General features: G+C 49.6%; 1 protein-coding gene across 3 annotated transcripts in view; it reads left to right on the forward strand.

The window, feature by feature from the left end:
- nfxl1 (nuclear transcription factor, X-box binding-like 1) overlaps positions 1–15,970 on the forward strand; it is a 99,188-nt gene that overhangs the window by 51,594 nt on the left and 31,624 nt on the right. For all 3 annotated transcript variants that reach the window (XM_045721371.1, XM_045721369.1, XM_045721370.1), the window contains exon 17: positions 13,694–13,825. In XM_045721371.1, coding sequence (XP_045577327.1) covers positions 13,694–13,825 — 132 coding nt within the window. The remainder of the gene's footprint in view (positions 1–13,693; positions 13,826–15,970) is intronic.

Consider the following 15,970-nt stretch of genomic DNA (forward strand, 5'->3'; position numbering starts at 1 on the left):
GGGTGTTGTTTCACCTTGACACGAGGGTGTTATTTCACCTTGACACGAGGGTGTTATTTCACCTTGACACAAGGGTGTGTTGTTTCACCTTGACACGAGGGTGTTATTTCACCTTGACACGAGGGTGTTGTTTCACCTTGACACGTGGGTGTTGTTTCACCTTGACACGAGGGTGTTATTTCACCTTGACACGAGGGTGTTATTTCACCTTGACACAAGGGTGTTGTTTCACCTTGACACGAGGGTGTTATTTCACCTTGACACGAGGGTGTTGTTTGACCTTGACACGAGGGTGTGTTGTTTGACCTTGACACGAGGGTGTGTTTGACCTTGACACGAGGGTGTTATTTCACCTTGACACGAGGGTGTGTTTGACCTTGACACGAGGGTGTGTTTGACCTTGACACGAGGGTGTTGTTTCACCTTGACACGAGGGTGTTGTTTCACCTTGACACGAGGGGTGTGTTTGACCTTGACACGAGGGTGTGTTTGACCTTGACACGAGGGTGTTGTTTCACCTTGACACGAGGGTGTGTTTGACTTTGACACGAGGGTGTTGTTTCACCTTGACACGAGGGTGTTGTTTCACCTTGACACGAGGGTGTGTTGTGTCTAGATCAGTGATAGAACCTGAAAATGGAAACAACAAAATGTCAAAAAAATTCAAAATGGTTCTGAAAACTTTCTCTTTTAGTGGATTCAACATCCGTTTCTGACCGGTGGGAGGGAGAGAGAGAGAGGAGGGAGGGAGTGGAGAGGAGGAGGGAGGAGGGAGTGGGGAGAGAGGAGGGGGGGAGAGGGAGAGAGAGAGAGGAGGGAGGGAGTGGGGAGAGAGGAGGAGGGAGGGAGGGAGTGGGGGAGAGAGGAGGGGGAGAGGGAGAGAGAGAGAGAGAGGAGGGAGGGAGTGGGGAGAGAGAGGAGGAGGGAGGGAGGGAGGGAGAGAGAGAGAGGAGGAGGGAGAGATGGTATAGAGGTTAAAGGGGGCAATCTGGGACATTTAAATCAATATACACTATATACACAGAAGTATGTGGACCCCCTTCAAATTAGTGGATTTGCCTTTGCTGACCGGTGTATAAAATCGAGCACACAGCCATGCAATCTCCATAGACAAACATTGGCAGTAGAACGGCCTGTACTGAAGAGCTCAGTGACTTTCAACAAGCCACCGTCATAGGATGCCACTTTTCTAACAAGTCAGTTTGTCAAGTTTCTGTCCTGCTAGAGCTGCCCCCGGGTCAACTGTAAGAGCTTTTATTGTGAAGTGGAAACGTCTAGGAGCAACAACGGCTCAGCCGCGAAGTGGTAGGCCACACAATCTCACAGAACGGGACCGTCGAGTGCTGAAGCGCGTAAAAATCGTCTGTCCGCGGTTGCAACACTCCACTACCGAGTTCCAAACAGCCTCTGGAAGCAACGTCAGCCCAATAACTTTGCTTCGGGAGCTTCCTGAAATGGGTTTCCGCGGCCGAGCAGCCGCACACAAGCCTTAAGATCCCCATGCGCAAAACCAAGCGTCGGCTGGAGTGGTGTAAATCTCGCCGTCATTGGACTCTGTAGCAATGGAAACACGTTCTCTGGAGTGATGAATCACGCTTCACCATCTGGCAGTCCGACGGACTAATCTGGGTTTGGTGGATGCCAGGAGAACGCTACCTGCCCCAATTTATAGTGCTAACTGTAAAGTTTGGTGGAGGAGGAATAATGGTCTGGGGCAGTTTTTCATGGTTCGGGCCCCTTAGTTCCACTGATGGGAAATCTATAGCATACAAAGACATTCTAGATGATTCTGGACTTCCAACTTTGTGGCAACAGTTTGTAGAAAGCCCTTTCCTGTTTCAACATAATGCCCCTGTGCAAAAAGCGAGGTTCATACAGAAATGGTTTGTAGAGATCGTTGTGGAAGAACTTGACTGGCCTGCACAGCGTCCTGACCTCAACCCCGTCGAACACCTTTGGGATGAATTGGAACGCCGACTGCGAGCCAGTCCTAATCGCCCAACATCAGTGCCCGACCTCACTAATGCTCTTGTGGCTGAATGGAAGCAAGTCCCCGCTGCAATGTACCAACATCTAGTGGAAAGCCTTCCCAGAAGAGAGGAGGCTGTTATAGCAGCAATGTACCAACATCTAGTGGAAAGCCTTCCCAGAAGAGTGGAGGCTGTTATAGCAGCAATGTTCCAACATCTAGTGGAAAGCCTTCCCAGAAGAGAGGAGGCTGTTATAGCAGCAATGATCCAACATCTATTGGAAAGCCTTCCCAGAAGAGTGGAGGCTGTTATAGCAGCAATGTTCCAACATCTAGTGGAAAGCCTTCCCAGAAGAGTGGAGGCTGTTATAGCAGCAATGTTCCAACATCTAGTGGAAAGCCTTCCCAGAAGAGAGGAGGCTGTTATAGCAGCAATGTTCCAACATCTAGTGGAAAGCCTTCCTAGAAGAGAGGAGGCTGTTATAGCAGCAATGATCCAGCATCTAGTGGAAAGCCTTCCCAGAAGAGTGGAGGCTGTTATAGCAGCAATGTTCCAACATCTAGTGGAAAGCCTTCCCAGAAGAGAGGAGGCTGTTATAGCAGCAATGTTCCAACATCTAGTGGAAAGCCTTCCCAGAAGAGTGGAGGCTGTTATAGCAGCAAAGGGGGGGACCAACTCCATATTATGCCCATGATTTTGTAATGAGATGTTCGACGAACAGCTGTCCACATACTGTTGGTCAAGTAGTCCTCACACACACCATGGATTAGAAATGAACATCGGTCAGAATAAGGAAAACATAATGGACAATCGTGTTAACAGCAATGTCGGGTTTTTCTGTCTCTCTCCTCTCCCCCCCTCTCTTCCTCCCTCTCTCTATCCCCGCCTCTCTTCCTCCCCCTCTCTCTCCCCCCCTCTCTTCCTCCCTCTCTCTATCCCCGCCTCTCTTCCTCCCCCTCTCTTCCTCCCCCTCTCTCCCCCCTCTCTTCCTCCCCCTCTCTCTCCCCCCTCTCTTCCCCTCTCTCTCCCCCCCTATCTTCCTCCCCCTCTCTCCCCCCTCTCTTCCTCCCCCTCTCTCCCCCTCTCTTCCTCCCTCTCTCTCTCCCCCCTCTCTTCCTCCCCTCTCTCCCCCTCTCTTCCTCCCTCTCTCTATCCCCGCCTCTCTTCCTCCCCCTCTCTCCCCCCTCTCTTCCTCCCTCTCTCTATCCCGCCTCTCTTCCTCCCCCTCTCTTCCTCCCCCTCTCTCCCCCTCTCTTCCCTCTCTCCCCCTCTCTTCCTCCCTCTCTCTCTCCCCCTCTCTTCCTCCCCCTCTCTCCCCCTCTCTTCCTCCTCTCTCTCTCCCCCTCTTCCTCCCCTCTCTCCCCCCCTCTCTTCCTCCCTCTCTCTCCCCCCTCTTTTCCTCCCCCTCTCTCCCCCCTCTCTTCCTCCCCTCTCTCCCCCTCTCTTCCTCCCCCTCTCTCCCCCTCTCTTCCTCCCCCTCTCTCTCTCCCCCTCTCTTCCTCCCTCTCTCTCTCCCCCCTCTCTTCCTCCCTCTCTCTCTCCCCCCTCTCTTCCTCCCTCTCTCTCTCCCCCTCTCTTCCTCCCTCTCTCTCTCCCCCCTCTCTTCCTCCCCCTCTCTCCCCCTCTCTTCCTCCCTCTCTCTCTCCCCCCTCTCTTCCTCCCCCTCTCTCCCCCTCTCTTCCTCCCTCTCTCTCTCCCCCTCTCTTCCTCCCCTCTCTCCCCCCCTCTCTTCCTCCCTCTCTCTCTCCCCCTCTCTTCCTCCCTCTCTCCCCCCCCTCTCTTCCTCCCTCTCTCTCTCCCCCCCTCTCTTCCTCCCCCCTCTCTCCCCCCTCTCTTCCTCCCTCTCTCTCCCCCCTCTCTTCCTCCCCTCTCTCTCTCTCCCCTCTCTTCCTCCCCTCTCTCTCCCCCTCTCTTCCTCCCTCTCTCTCTCCCCCTCTCTTCCTCCCCCTCTCTCCCCCTCTCTTCCTCCCCTCTCTCCCCCCCCTCTCTTCCTCCCCCTCTCTCCCCCTCTCTCCCACCCCTCTCTTCCTCCCCTCTCTCCCCCTCTCTTCCTCCCCTCTCTCCCCCCCTCTCTTCCTCCCTCTCTCTCCCCCTCTCTTCCTCCCTCTCTCTCTCCCCCCTCTCTTCCTCCCCCTCTCTCTCCCCCCTCTCTTCCTCCCTCTCTCTCTCCCCCTCTCTTCCTCCCTCTCTCTCTCCCCCCTCTCTTCCTCCCCTCTCTCCCCCTCTCTCTCCCCCCTCTCTCCCCCCTCTCTCTCCCCCCTCTCTTCCTCCCTCTCTCTCTCCCCCCTCTCTTCCTCCCTCTCTCTCTCCCCCTCTCTTCCTCCCTCTCTCTCTCCCCCCTCTCTTCCTCCCCTCTCTCTCCCCTCTCTCTCTCCCCCCTCTCTTCCTCCCCTCTCTCCCCCCTCTCTTCCTCCCTCTCTCTCCCCCCTCTCTTCCTCCCCTCTCTCTCCCCTCTCTTCCTCCCTCTCTCTCCCCCCTCTCTTCCTCCCCTCTCTCTCCCTCTCTTCCTCCTCTCTCTCTCCCCCTCTCTTCCTCCCTCTCTCTCCCCTCTCTTCCTCCCTCTCTCTCCCCCTCTCTTCCTCCCCTCTCTCCCCCCTCTCTTCCTCCCTCTCTCTCCCCCCTCTCTTCCTCCCCTCTCTCTCCCCCTCTCTTCCTCCCTCTCTCTCTCCCCCCTCTCTTCCTCCCCCTCTCTCTCCCCTCTCTTCCTCCCTCTCTCTCTCCCCCCTCTCTTCCTCCCCTCTCTCTCCCCTCTCTTCCTCCCCTCTCTCCCCCTCTCTCTCCCCCTCTCTTCCTCCCTCTCTCTCTCCCCTCTCTTCCTCCCTCTCTCGCTCAAGGTTGTTATTTGTTCTGATCTCTAATCTTCTCATTTATCCCATTTAGGCTGCTTTAGTATTCACTACACACACACACACTCACTACACACACTCACTACACACACACACACACACACACACACACACACACACTCTCTCACACACACTCGCTCCCCTATCTTTTTATAGGGACACAGACAAAAAGCAAACTCACGCTCACCTTCATTTGAGCTCTCTGTTCTGTCTGCTATTGTCTGTCTGCTCTGTTCTGTCTGCTCTGTTCTGTCTGCTCTGTTCTGTCTGCTCTGTTCTGTCTGCTCTGTTCTGTCTGCTACTGTTCTGTCTGCTACTGTTCTGTCTGCTACTGTTCTGTCTGCTCTGTTCTGTCTGCTCTGTTCTGTCTGCTATTGTCTGTCTGCTATTGTCTGTCTGCTCTGTTCTGTCTGCTCTGTTCTGTCTGCTACTGTTCTGTCTGCTCTGTCTGCTCTGTTCTGTCTGCTCTGTTCTGTCTGCTCTGTTCTGTCTGCTCTGTTCTGTCTGCTCTGTTCTGTCTGCTATTGTCTGTCTGCTCTGTTCTGTCTGCTATTGTCTGTCTGCTCTGTTCTGTCTGCTCTGTTCTGTCTGCTCTGTTCTGTCTGCTCTGTTCTGTCTGCTCTGTTCTGTCTGCTCTGTTCTGTCTGCTATTGTCTGTCTGCTCTGTTCTGTCTGCTCTGTTCTCTCCGCTCTGTTCTGTCCGCTCTGCTCTGTCTGCTAAGTTCTGTCTGCTACTGTTCTGTCTGCTCTGTTCTGTCTGCTCTGTTCTGTCTGCTCTGTTCTGTCTGCTCTGTTCTGTCTGCTCTGTTCTGTCTGCTAAGTTCTGTCTGCTAAGTTCTGTCTGCTACTGTTCTGTCTGCTCTGTTCTGTCTGCTCTGTTCTGTCTGCTCTGTTCTGTCTGCTCTGTTCTGTCTGCTCTGTTCTGTCTGCTAAGTTCTGTCTGCTACTGTTCTGTCTGCTACTGTTCTGTCTGCTCTGCTCTGTTCTGTCTGCTCTGTTCTGTCTGCTCTGTTCTGTCTGCTCTGTTCTGTCTGCTCTGATCTGTCTGCTCTGTTCTGTCTGCTCTTGTCTGTCTGCTCCGTTCTGTCTGCTCCGTTCTGTCTGCTATTGTCTGTCTGCTCTGTTCTGTCTGCTCTGCTCTGTCTGCTCTGTTCTGTCTGCTCTGTTCTGTCTGCTCTGCTCTGTCTGCTCTGTTCTGTCTGCTATTGTCTGTCTGCTATTGTCTGTCTGCTCTGTTCTGTCTGCTCTGTTCTGTCTGCTATTGTCTGTCTGCTCTGTTCTGTCTGCTCTGTTCTGTCTGCTATTGTCTGTCTGCTCTGTTCTGTCTGCTCTGATCTGTCTGTTCTGTTCTGTCTGCTATTGTCTGTCCGCTCTGCTCTGTCTGCTCTGTCCGCTCTGCTCTGTCCGCTCTGTTCTGTCTGCTCTGTTCTGTCTGCTCTGTCTGCTCTGTTCTGTCTGCTATTGTCTGTCTGCTCTGTTCTGTCTGCTCTGTTCTGTCTGCTCTGTTCTGTCTGCTCTGTTCTGTCTGCTCTGTTCTGTCTGCTCTGTTCTGTCTGCTACTGTTCTGTCTGCTACTGTTCTGTCTGCTCTGCTCTGTTCTGTCTGCTCTGTTCTGTCTGCTCTGTTCTGTCTGCTACTGTTCTGTCTGCTACTGTTCTGTCTGCTACTGTTCTGTCTGCTACTGATCTGTCTGCTACTGTTATGTCTGCTCTGTTCTGTCTGCTCTGTTCTGTCTGCTCTGTTCTGTCTGCTCTGTTCTGTCTGCTCTGATCTGTCTGCTCTGTTCTGTCTGCTCTTGTCTGTCTGCTCCGTTCTGTCTGCTCTGTTCTGTCTGCTATTGTCTGTCTGCTCTGTTCTGTCTGCTCTGCTCTGTCTGCTCTGTTCTGTCTGCTCTGTTCTGTCTGCTCTGCTCTGTCTGCTCTGTTCTGTCTGCTATTGTCTGTCTGCTATTGTCTGTCTGCTCTGTTCTGTCTGCTCTGTTCTGTCTGCTATTGTCTGTCTGCTCTGTTCTGTCTGCTCTGTTCTGTCTGCTATTGTCTGTCTGCTCTGTTCTGTCTGCTCTGATCTGTCTGTTCTGTTCTGTCTGCTATTGTCTGTCCGCTCTGCTCTGTCTGCTCTGTCCGCTCTGCTCTGTCCGCTCTGTTCTGTCTGCTCTGTTCTGTCTGCTCTGTCTGCTCTGTTCTGTCTGCTATTGTCTGTCTGCTCTGTTCTGTCCGCTCTGCTCTGTCTGCTCTGTCCGCTCTGCTCTGTCCGCTCTGTTCTGTCTGCTATTGTCTGCTCTGTTCTGTCTGCTCTGTTCTGTCTGCTATTGTCTGTCTGCTCTGTTCTGTCCGCTCTGCTCTGTCTGCTCTGTCCGCTCTGCTCTGTCCGCTCTGTTCTGTCTGCTATTGTCTGCTCTGTTCTGTCTGCTCTGTTCTGTCTGCTCTGTTCTGTCTGCTCTGCTCTGTCTGCTCTGTTCTGTCTGCTCTGTTCTGTCTGCTCTGTTCTGTCTGCTCTGTTCTGTCTGCTCCGTTCTGTCTGCTCCGTTCTGTCTGCTCTGTTCTGTCTGCTATTGTCTGTCTGCTCTGTTCTGTCTGCTCTTGTCTGTCTTTTCTGTCTGTCTGCTCTGTTCTGTCTGCTACTGCTCTGCTCTGTCTGCTCTGCTCTGTCTGCTCTGTTCTGTCTGCTATTGTCTGTCTGCTATTGTCTGTCTGCTCTGTTCTGTCTGCTCTTGTCTGTCTTTTCTGTCTGCTCTGTTCTGTCTGCTATTGTCTGTCTGCTCTGTTCTGTCTGCTACTGTTCTGTCTGCTACTGTTCTGTCTGCTCTGTTCTGTCTGCTCTGTTCTGTCTGCTATTGTCTGTCTGCTCTGTTCTGTCTGCTATTGTCTGTCTGCTCTGTTCTGTCTGCTCTGTTCTGTCTGCTACTTCTCTGTCTGCTCTGTTCTGTCTGCTCTGTTCTGTCTGCTATTGTCTGTCTGCTATTGTCTGTCTGCTCTTATTATGTCTGCTCTGTTCTGTCTGCTCTGTTCTGTCTGCTCTGTTCTGTCTGCTACTGTTCTGTCTGCTACTGTTCTGTCTGCTACTGTTCTGTCTGCTACTGTTCTGTCTGCTACTGTTCTGTCTGCTCTGATCTGTCTGCTATTGTCTGTCTGCTCTGTTCTGTCTGCTCTGATCTGTCTGCTATTGTCTGTCTGCTCTGTTCTGTCTGCTCTGTTCTGTCTGCTATTGTCTGTCTGCTACTGTTCTGTCTGCTCTGTTCTGATCTGTCTGCTCTGCTCTGATCTGTCTGCTCTGTTCTGTCTGCTATTGTCTGTCTGCTCTGTTCTGTCTGCTCTGTTCTGTCCGCTCTGTTCTGTCTGCTCTGTTCTGTCTGCTATTGTCTGTCTGCTATTGTCTGTCTGCTCTGTTCTGTCTGCTCTGTTCTGTCTGCTCTGTTCTGTCTGCTCTGTTCTGTCTGCTCTGTTCTGTCCGCTCTGTTCTGTCCGCTCTGTTCTGTCTGCTATTGTCTGTCTGCTATTGTCTGTCTGCTCTGTTCTGTCTGCTATTGTCTGTCTGCTCTGTTCTGTCTGCTCTGTTCTGTCTGCTACTTCTCTGTCTGCTCTGTTCTGTCTGCTCTGTTCTGTCTGCTATTGTCTGTCTGCTATTGTCTGTCTGCTCTTATTATGTCTGCTCTGTTCTGTCTGCTCTGTTCTGTCTGCTCTGTTCTGTCTGCTACTGTTCTGTCTGCTACTGTTCTGTCTGCTACTGTTCTGTCTGCTACTGTTCTGTCTGCTACTGTTCTGTCTGCTCTGATCTGTCTGCTATTGTCTGTCTGCTCTGTTCTGTCTGCTCTGATCTGTCTGCTATTGTCTGTCTGCTCTGTTCTGTCTGCTCTGTTCTGTCTGCTATTGTCTGTCTGCTACTGTTCTGTCTGCTCTGTTCTGATCTGTCTGCTCTGCTCTGATCTGTCTGCTCTGTTCTGTCTGCTATTGTCTGTCTGCTCTGTTCTGTCCGCTCTGTTCTGTCCGCTCTGTTCTGTCCGCTCTGTTCTGTCTGCTATTGTCTGTCTGCTATTGTCTGTCTGCTCTGTTCTGTCTGCTCTGTTCTGTCTGCTCTGTTCTGTCTGCTCTGTTCTGTCTGCTCTGTTCTGTCCGCTCTGTTCTGTCCGCTCTGTTCTGTCTGCTATTGTCTGTCTGCTATTGTCTGTCTGCTCTGCTCTGTCTGCTCTGTTCTGTCTGCTCTGTTCTGTCTGCTCTGTTCTGTCTGCTCTGTTCTGTCTGCTCTGTTCTCGTCTGTTCTGCGTCTTTGTGCTGTCCAGCAGCACGAGTAAAGGACCACAGTAATATCCTCCCAAACATTTCAACCCAGCATCAGAACATCGAGTCAGTCTATCGTAGTTTCACGTGCGATTCGGTGACGTTACGAAAGGGCCGATCAGAACAGCTGAATAGATGGGATTTTAAAGAACTGATTGGGGTCTCTGCTTGACACCAACAAAACGTCCCGTATAATATCGGTCCCTCTGTCCTCCCTCCTTTATATCCCTCCGTAATTGCGAGACTATTGCTTCTCTGTGGGTGTAATATGTTTAACCGTTTCGATACCTTCCGGAAACAAAGATCGTTTTATTGGATCCACCCAAATCATTTTGTGTTCCCGGGTCCGTTCACAGCATCATAAGGCTGCGCTGACACAATGACTTATCAATGATCCAAAACCCGGCTCGGTTAATCCACACCGCTGTGTCGCTGAGTCGTCATAATGCTTCGGTGCAAAATGTACATTATCCCAGAGGTGTTGAGAGACACGATGTAAATAAACCTCATTTATGTCCCTTTAACAGCCCTGAATACCTCTGTTTATCCTACAGCTGTTGTACGTAGTAATCATGTGTCTATGAACCAGAGTTATACTGTTAACCTCTTACATCTAGACGTTCCGCTAGCGGAACACCTGCTCCAATATCCAATGATGGGCGTGGCGCGAATTACAAATTCCTCAAAAATACAAAAACTTCAATTTTTTCACAGCATTTTAAAGACAAGACTCTCCTTTATCTAACCACACTGTCCGATTTCAAAAAGGCTTTACAACGAAAGCAAAACATTAGATTATGTCAGCAGAGTACCAAGCCAGAAATAATCAGACACCCATTTTTCAAGCTAGCATATAATGTCACAAAAACCCAGAAGACAGCTAAATGCAGCACTAACCTTTGATGATCTTCATCAGATGACAATCCTAGGACATTATGTTATACAATACATGCATGTTTTGTTCAATCAAGTTCATATTTATATCAAAAAACAGCTTTTTACATTAGCATGTGACGTTCAGAACTAGCATACCCCCCGCAAACTTCCGGGGAATTCGCTAACATTTTGCTAAATTACTCACGATAAACGTTCACAAAAAGCATAACAATTATTTTAAGAATTATAGATACAGAACTCCTCTATGCACTCGAATGTCGATATGTCCGATTTTAAAATAGCTTTTTGGTGAAAGCACATTTTGCAATATTCTAAGTACATAGCCCAGGCATCACGGGCTCGCTATTTAGACACCCGGCAAGTTTAGCACTCACCAATATCAGATTTACTATTATAAAAGTTTGATTACCTTTGTTGTCTTCGTCAGAATGCACTCCCAGGACTGCTACTTCAATAACAAATGTTGGTTTGGTCCAAAATAATCCATCGTTATATCCGAATTGCGGCGTTTTGTTCGTGCGTTCCAGACACTATCTGAAAGGGTAAATAAGGGTCGCGCGCATGGCGCAATTCGTGACAAAAAAATCTAAATATTCCATTACCGTACTTCGAAGCATGTCAACCGCTGTTTAAAATCCATTTTTATGCCATTTTTCTCGAAAAAAAGCGATAATATTCCGACCGGGAATGTCCATTTAGCTAAACAGAGGAAAGTAAACAAAGCTTTCGGTCGACGCGGGCACGCGCCTGAGTCTCACAGTACTGTAACCAGCCACTACCCAAACGCGCTACTTTGTTTCAGCCAGAGCCTGCAAAGCCACGATTCAGCTTTTTGCCGCCTTCTGAGAGCCTATGGCAGCCGTAGGAAGTGTCACGGGACAGCTAAGATCCTCACTCTTCAATAAACAGAGACAAGAAGAACGACACCTTGTCAGACAGGCCACTTCCTGCATGAAACCTTCTCAGTTTTTTTGCCTGCCAAATGAGTTCTGTTATACTCACAGACACCATTCAAACAGTTTTAGAAACTTTAGGGTGTTTTCTATCCATATGTAATAAGTATATGCATATTCTAGTTACTGGGTAGGAGTGGTAACCAGATTAAATCGGGTACGTTTTTTATCCAGCCGTGAAAATACTGCCCCCTAGCCCTAACAGGTTTTAACACTGAGGTGGTGTGTCCTATAGGAAGACCACTGTTAACACTGAGGTGGTGTGCCCTAGTAGGAAGACCACTGTTAACACTGAGGTGGTGTGCCCTAGTAGGAAGACCACTGTTAACACTGAGGTGGTGTGCCCTAGTAGGAAGACCACTGTTAACACTGAGGTGGTGTGCCCTAGTAGGAAGACCACTGTTAACACTGAGACGGTGTGCCCTAGCAGGAAGACCACTGTTAACACTGAGGTGGTGTGTCCTATAGGAAGACCACTGTTAACACTGAGGTGGTGTGTCCTAGTAGGAAGACCACTGTTAACACTGAGGTGGTGTGTCCTAGCAGGAAGACCACTGTTAACACTGAGGTGGTGTGTCCTATAGGAAGACCACTGTTAACACTGAGGCGGTGTGTCCTATAGGAAGACCACTGTTAACACTGAGGCGGTGTGCCCTAGCAGGAAGACCACTGTTAACACTGAGGTGGTGTTATCCTAGTAGGAAGACCACTGTTAACACTGAGGTGGTGTGTCCTAGCAGGAAGACCACTGTTAACACTGAGGTGGTGTGTCCTATAGGAAGACCACTGTTAACACTGAGGTGGTGTGTCCTAGTAGGAAGACCACTGTTAACACTGAGGTGGTGTTATCCTAGTAGGAAGACCACTGTTAACACTGAGGTGGTGTGTCCTATAGGAAGACCACTGTTAACACTGAGGTGGTGTTATCCTAGTAGGAAGACCACTGTTAACACTGAGGTGGTGTTATCCTAGTAGGAAGACCACTGTTAACACTGAGGTGGTGTGTCCTAGCAGGAAGACCACTGTTAACACTGAGGTGGTGTGTCCTAGTAGGAAGACCACTGTTAACACTGAGGTGGTGTGTCCTATAGGAAGACCACTGTTAACACTGAGGTGGTGTGTCCTAGCAGGAAGACCACTGTTAACACTGAGGTGGTGTTATCCTAGTAGGAAGACCACTGTTAACACTGAGACGGTGTGCCCTAGCAGGAAGACCACTGTTAACACTGAGGTGGTGTTATCCTAGTAGGAAGACCACTGTTAACACTGAGGTGGTGTGTCCTAGTAGGAAGACCACTGTTAACACTGAGGTGGTGTGTCCTATAGGAAGCCCACTGTTAACACTGAGGCCTTAGTTTCTACCTTCTTAACAACACTATCAACAAGGCAGGTCCTACAGGCCCTAGTTTCTACCTTCTTAACAACACTATCAACAAGGCAGGTCCTACAGGCCCTAGTTTCTACCTTCTTAACAGCACTATCAACAAGGCAGGTCCTACAGGCCCTAGTTTCTACCTTCTTAACAGCACTATCAACAAGGCAGGTCCTACAGGCCCTAGTTTCTACCTTCTTAACAACACTATCAACAAGGCAGGTACTACAGGCCCTAGTTTCTACCTTCTTCTTGGCTGGAACTAATGGGGATCCATAATAAACCCCAGGAAGAGTAGCTGCTGCCTTGGCAGGAACTAATGGGGATCCATAATAAACCCCAGGAAGAGTAGCTGCTGCCTTGGCAGGAACTAATGGGGATCCATAATAAACCCCAGGAAGAGTAGCTGCTGCCTTGGCAACAGGAACTAATGGGGATCCATAATAAACCCCAGGAAGAGTAGCTGCTGCCTTGGCAGGAACTAATGGGGATCCATAATAAACCCCAGGAAGAGTAGCTGCTGCCTTGGCAGGAACTAACGGGGATCCATAATAAACCCCAGGAAGAGTAGCTGCTGCCTTGGCAGGAACTAACGGGGATCCATAATAAACCCCAGGAAGAGTAGCTGCTGCCTTGACAGGAACTAATGGGGATCCATAATAAACCCCAGGAAGAGTAGCTGCTGCCTTGGCAGGAACTAATGGGGATCCATAATAAACCCCAGGAAGAGTAGCTGCTGCCTTGGCAGGAACTAACGGGGATCCATAATAAACCCCAGGAAGAGTAGCTGCTGCCTTGGCAGGAACTAATGGGGATCCATAATAAACCCCAGGAAGAGTAGCTGCTGCCTTGGCAGGAACTAATGGGGATCCATAATAAACCCCAGGAAGAGTAGCTGCTGCCTTGGCAGGAACTAATGGGGATCCATAATAAACCCCAGGAAGAGTAGCTGCTGCCTCGGCAGGAACTAATGGGGATCCATAATAAACCCCAGGAAGAGTAGCTGCTGCCTTGGCAGGAACTAACGGGGATCCATAATAAACCCCAGGAAGAGTAGCTGCTGCCTTGGCAGGAACTAACGGGGATCCATAATAAACCCCAGGAAGAGTAGCTGCTGCCTCGGCAGGAACTAATGGGGATCCATAATAAACCCCAGGAAGAGTAGCTGCTGCCTTGGCAGGAACTAATGGGGATCCATAATAAACCCCAGGAAGAGTAGCTGCTGCCTTGGCAGGAACTAATGGGGATCCATAATAAACCCCAGGAAGAGTAGCTGCTGCCTTGGTTTATTATTGGGTTTGATGGCGTTTTAACGTGTGTGTGTTGATAGTGTGTGTGTGTGTGTATTAATGTGTGTATTGATAATGTGTGTGTGTTTTAGGTGAGCCCCGTCCCATGCCACCGTCGAGGGCCTTTCTCCTGTCAGCGTGTCTGTGGTCGAACCCTGACCTGTGGTAACCATAGCTGCACCAAGGACTGTCACCGTGTCACCGCGGCAACCAACAAACTACAGGTAACGTAGACAGAGGGGGTTTGTGTGTCTGTCTCCTCCCCTCCTTCTCTCCCCCTCGTCTCCTTCTCTCCCCCTCCCCTCGTCTCCTTCTCTCCCCCTCGTCTCCTTCTCTCCCCTCGTCTCCTTCTCTCCCCCTCGTCTCCTTCTCTCCCCCTCGTCTCCTCCTCTCCCCCTCGTCTCCTTCTCTCCCCCTCGTCTCCTTCTCTCCCCCTCGTCTCCTTCTCTCCCCCTCGTCTCCTTCTCTCCCCTCGTCTCCTTCTCTCCCCTCGTCTCCTTCTCTCCCCCTCGTCTCCTCCTCTCCCCCTCGTCTCCTTCTCTCCCCCTCATCTCCTCTCTCCTTCTCTCCCCCTCATCTCCTCTCTCCTTCTCTCCCCCTCTCTCCTTCTCTCCCCCTCGTCTCCTCTCTCCCCCTCGTCTCCTTCTCTCCCCCTCATCTCCTCTCTCCTTCTCTCCCCCCTCTCTCCTTCTCTCCCCTCGTCTCCTTCTCTCCCCCCTCCCTCCTTCTCTCCCCCTCATCTCCTTCTCTCCCCCTCCCTCCTTCTCTCTCCTTCTCTCCCCCTCATCTCCTTCTCTCCCCTCATCTCCTCCTCTCCTTCTCTCCCCCTCCCCTCATCTCCTTCTCTCCCCCTCATCTCCTTCTCTCCCCCTCATCTCCTCTCTCCTTCTCTCCCCCTCATCTCCTTCTCTCCCCTCATCTCCTCTCTCCTTCTCTCCCCCTCATCTCCTCTCCCCCTCATCTCCTCTCTCCTTCTCTCCCCCTCATCTCCTTCTCTCCCCCTCATCTCCTTCTCTCTCCTTCTCTCCCCCTCATCTCCTTCTCTCCCCCTCATCTCCTCTCTCCTTCTCTCCCCGTCATCTCCTTCTCTCCCCCTCATCTCCTCTCTCCTTCTCTCCCCCTCATCTCCTCTCTCCCCCTCATCTCCTCTCTCCTTCTCTCCCTCTTGAGATGTTGTTACAGTCTGAATTTAACATGGATTACATTGAGATGTGGTTACAGCCTGAATTTAACATGGATTACATTGAGATGTGTACAGCCTGAATTTAACATGGATTACATTGAGATGTGGTTACAGTCTGAATTTAACATGGATTACATTGAGATGATGTGGTTACAGCCTGAATTTAACATGGATTACATTGAGATGTTGTGGTTACAGCCTGAATTTAACATGGATTACATTGAGATGTTACAGTCTGAATTTAACATGGATTACATTGAGATGTTACAGTCTGAATTTAACATGGATTACATTGAGATGTGGTTACAGTCTGAATTTAAAAAGAAGTCTGAATTTAACATGGATTACATTGAGATGTTGTTTCAGCCTGAATTTAACATGGATTACATTGAGATGTTGTGGTTACAGTCTGAATTTAACATGGATTACATTGAGATGTTGTTACAGTCTGAATTTAACATGGATTACATTGAGATGTTGTTTCAGCCTGAATTTAACATGGATTACATTGAGATGTTGTGGTTACAGTCTGAATTTAACATGGATTACATTGAGATGTTACAGTCTGAATTTAACATGGATTACATTGAGATGTTGTTTCAGCCTGAATTTAACATGGATTACATTGAGATGTTGTGGTTACAGTCTGAATTTAACATGGATTACATTGAGATGTTGTGGTTACAGCCTGAATTTAACATGGATTACATTGAGATGTGGTTACAGTCTGAATTTAACATGGATTACATTGAGATGTTGTGTTACAGCCTGAATTTAACATGGATTACATTGAGATGTTGTGGTTACAGCCTGAATTTAACATGGATTACATTGAGATGATGTGTCATTGGCCTACAAAATTAAAAGCTGAAATATCTCGAGTCGATAAGTATTCAACCCCTTTTGTTATGGCCTAAATAACATTCAGGAGTAAAAATGTGCTTAACAAGTCACATAATAAGTTGCAGGAACTCTGAATGACTTCCTCATCTCTGTACCCCAACACATACAATTATTATCTGTAAGGTCCCTCAGTCGAAGCAGTGGAATTTCAAACACAGATTTAACCACAAAGACCAGGAACGGTTTCCAATACCTCACAAAGAAGGGTCCTAACCCTTAACCTATTGGTAGATGGGTGTAAATAACAAATGCATTATATTAAATATCCCTTTTGAGAATGGGT

The sequence above is a fragment of the Salmo salar genome, chromosome ssa07, assembly GCF_905237065.1.
Source record: "Salmo salar chromosome ssa07, Ssal_v3.1, whole genome shotgun sequence".
In the NCBI taxonomy this organism is placed as follows: Eukaryota; Metazoa; Chordata; class Actinopteri; order Salmoniformes; family Salmonidae; genus Salmo; species Salmo salar.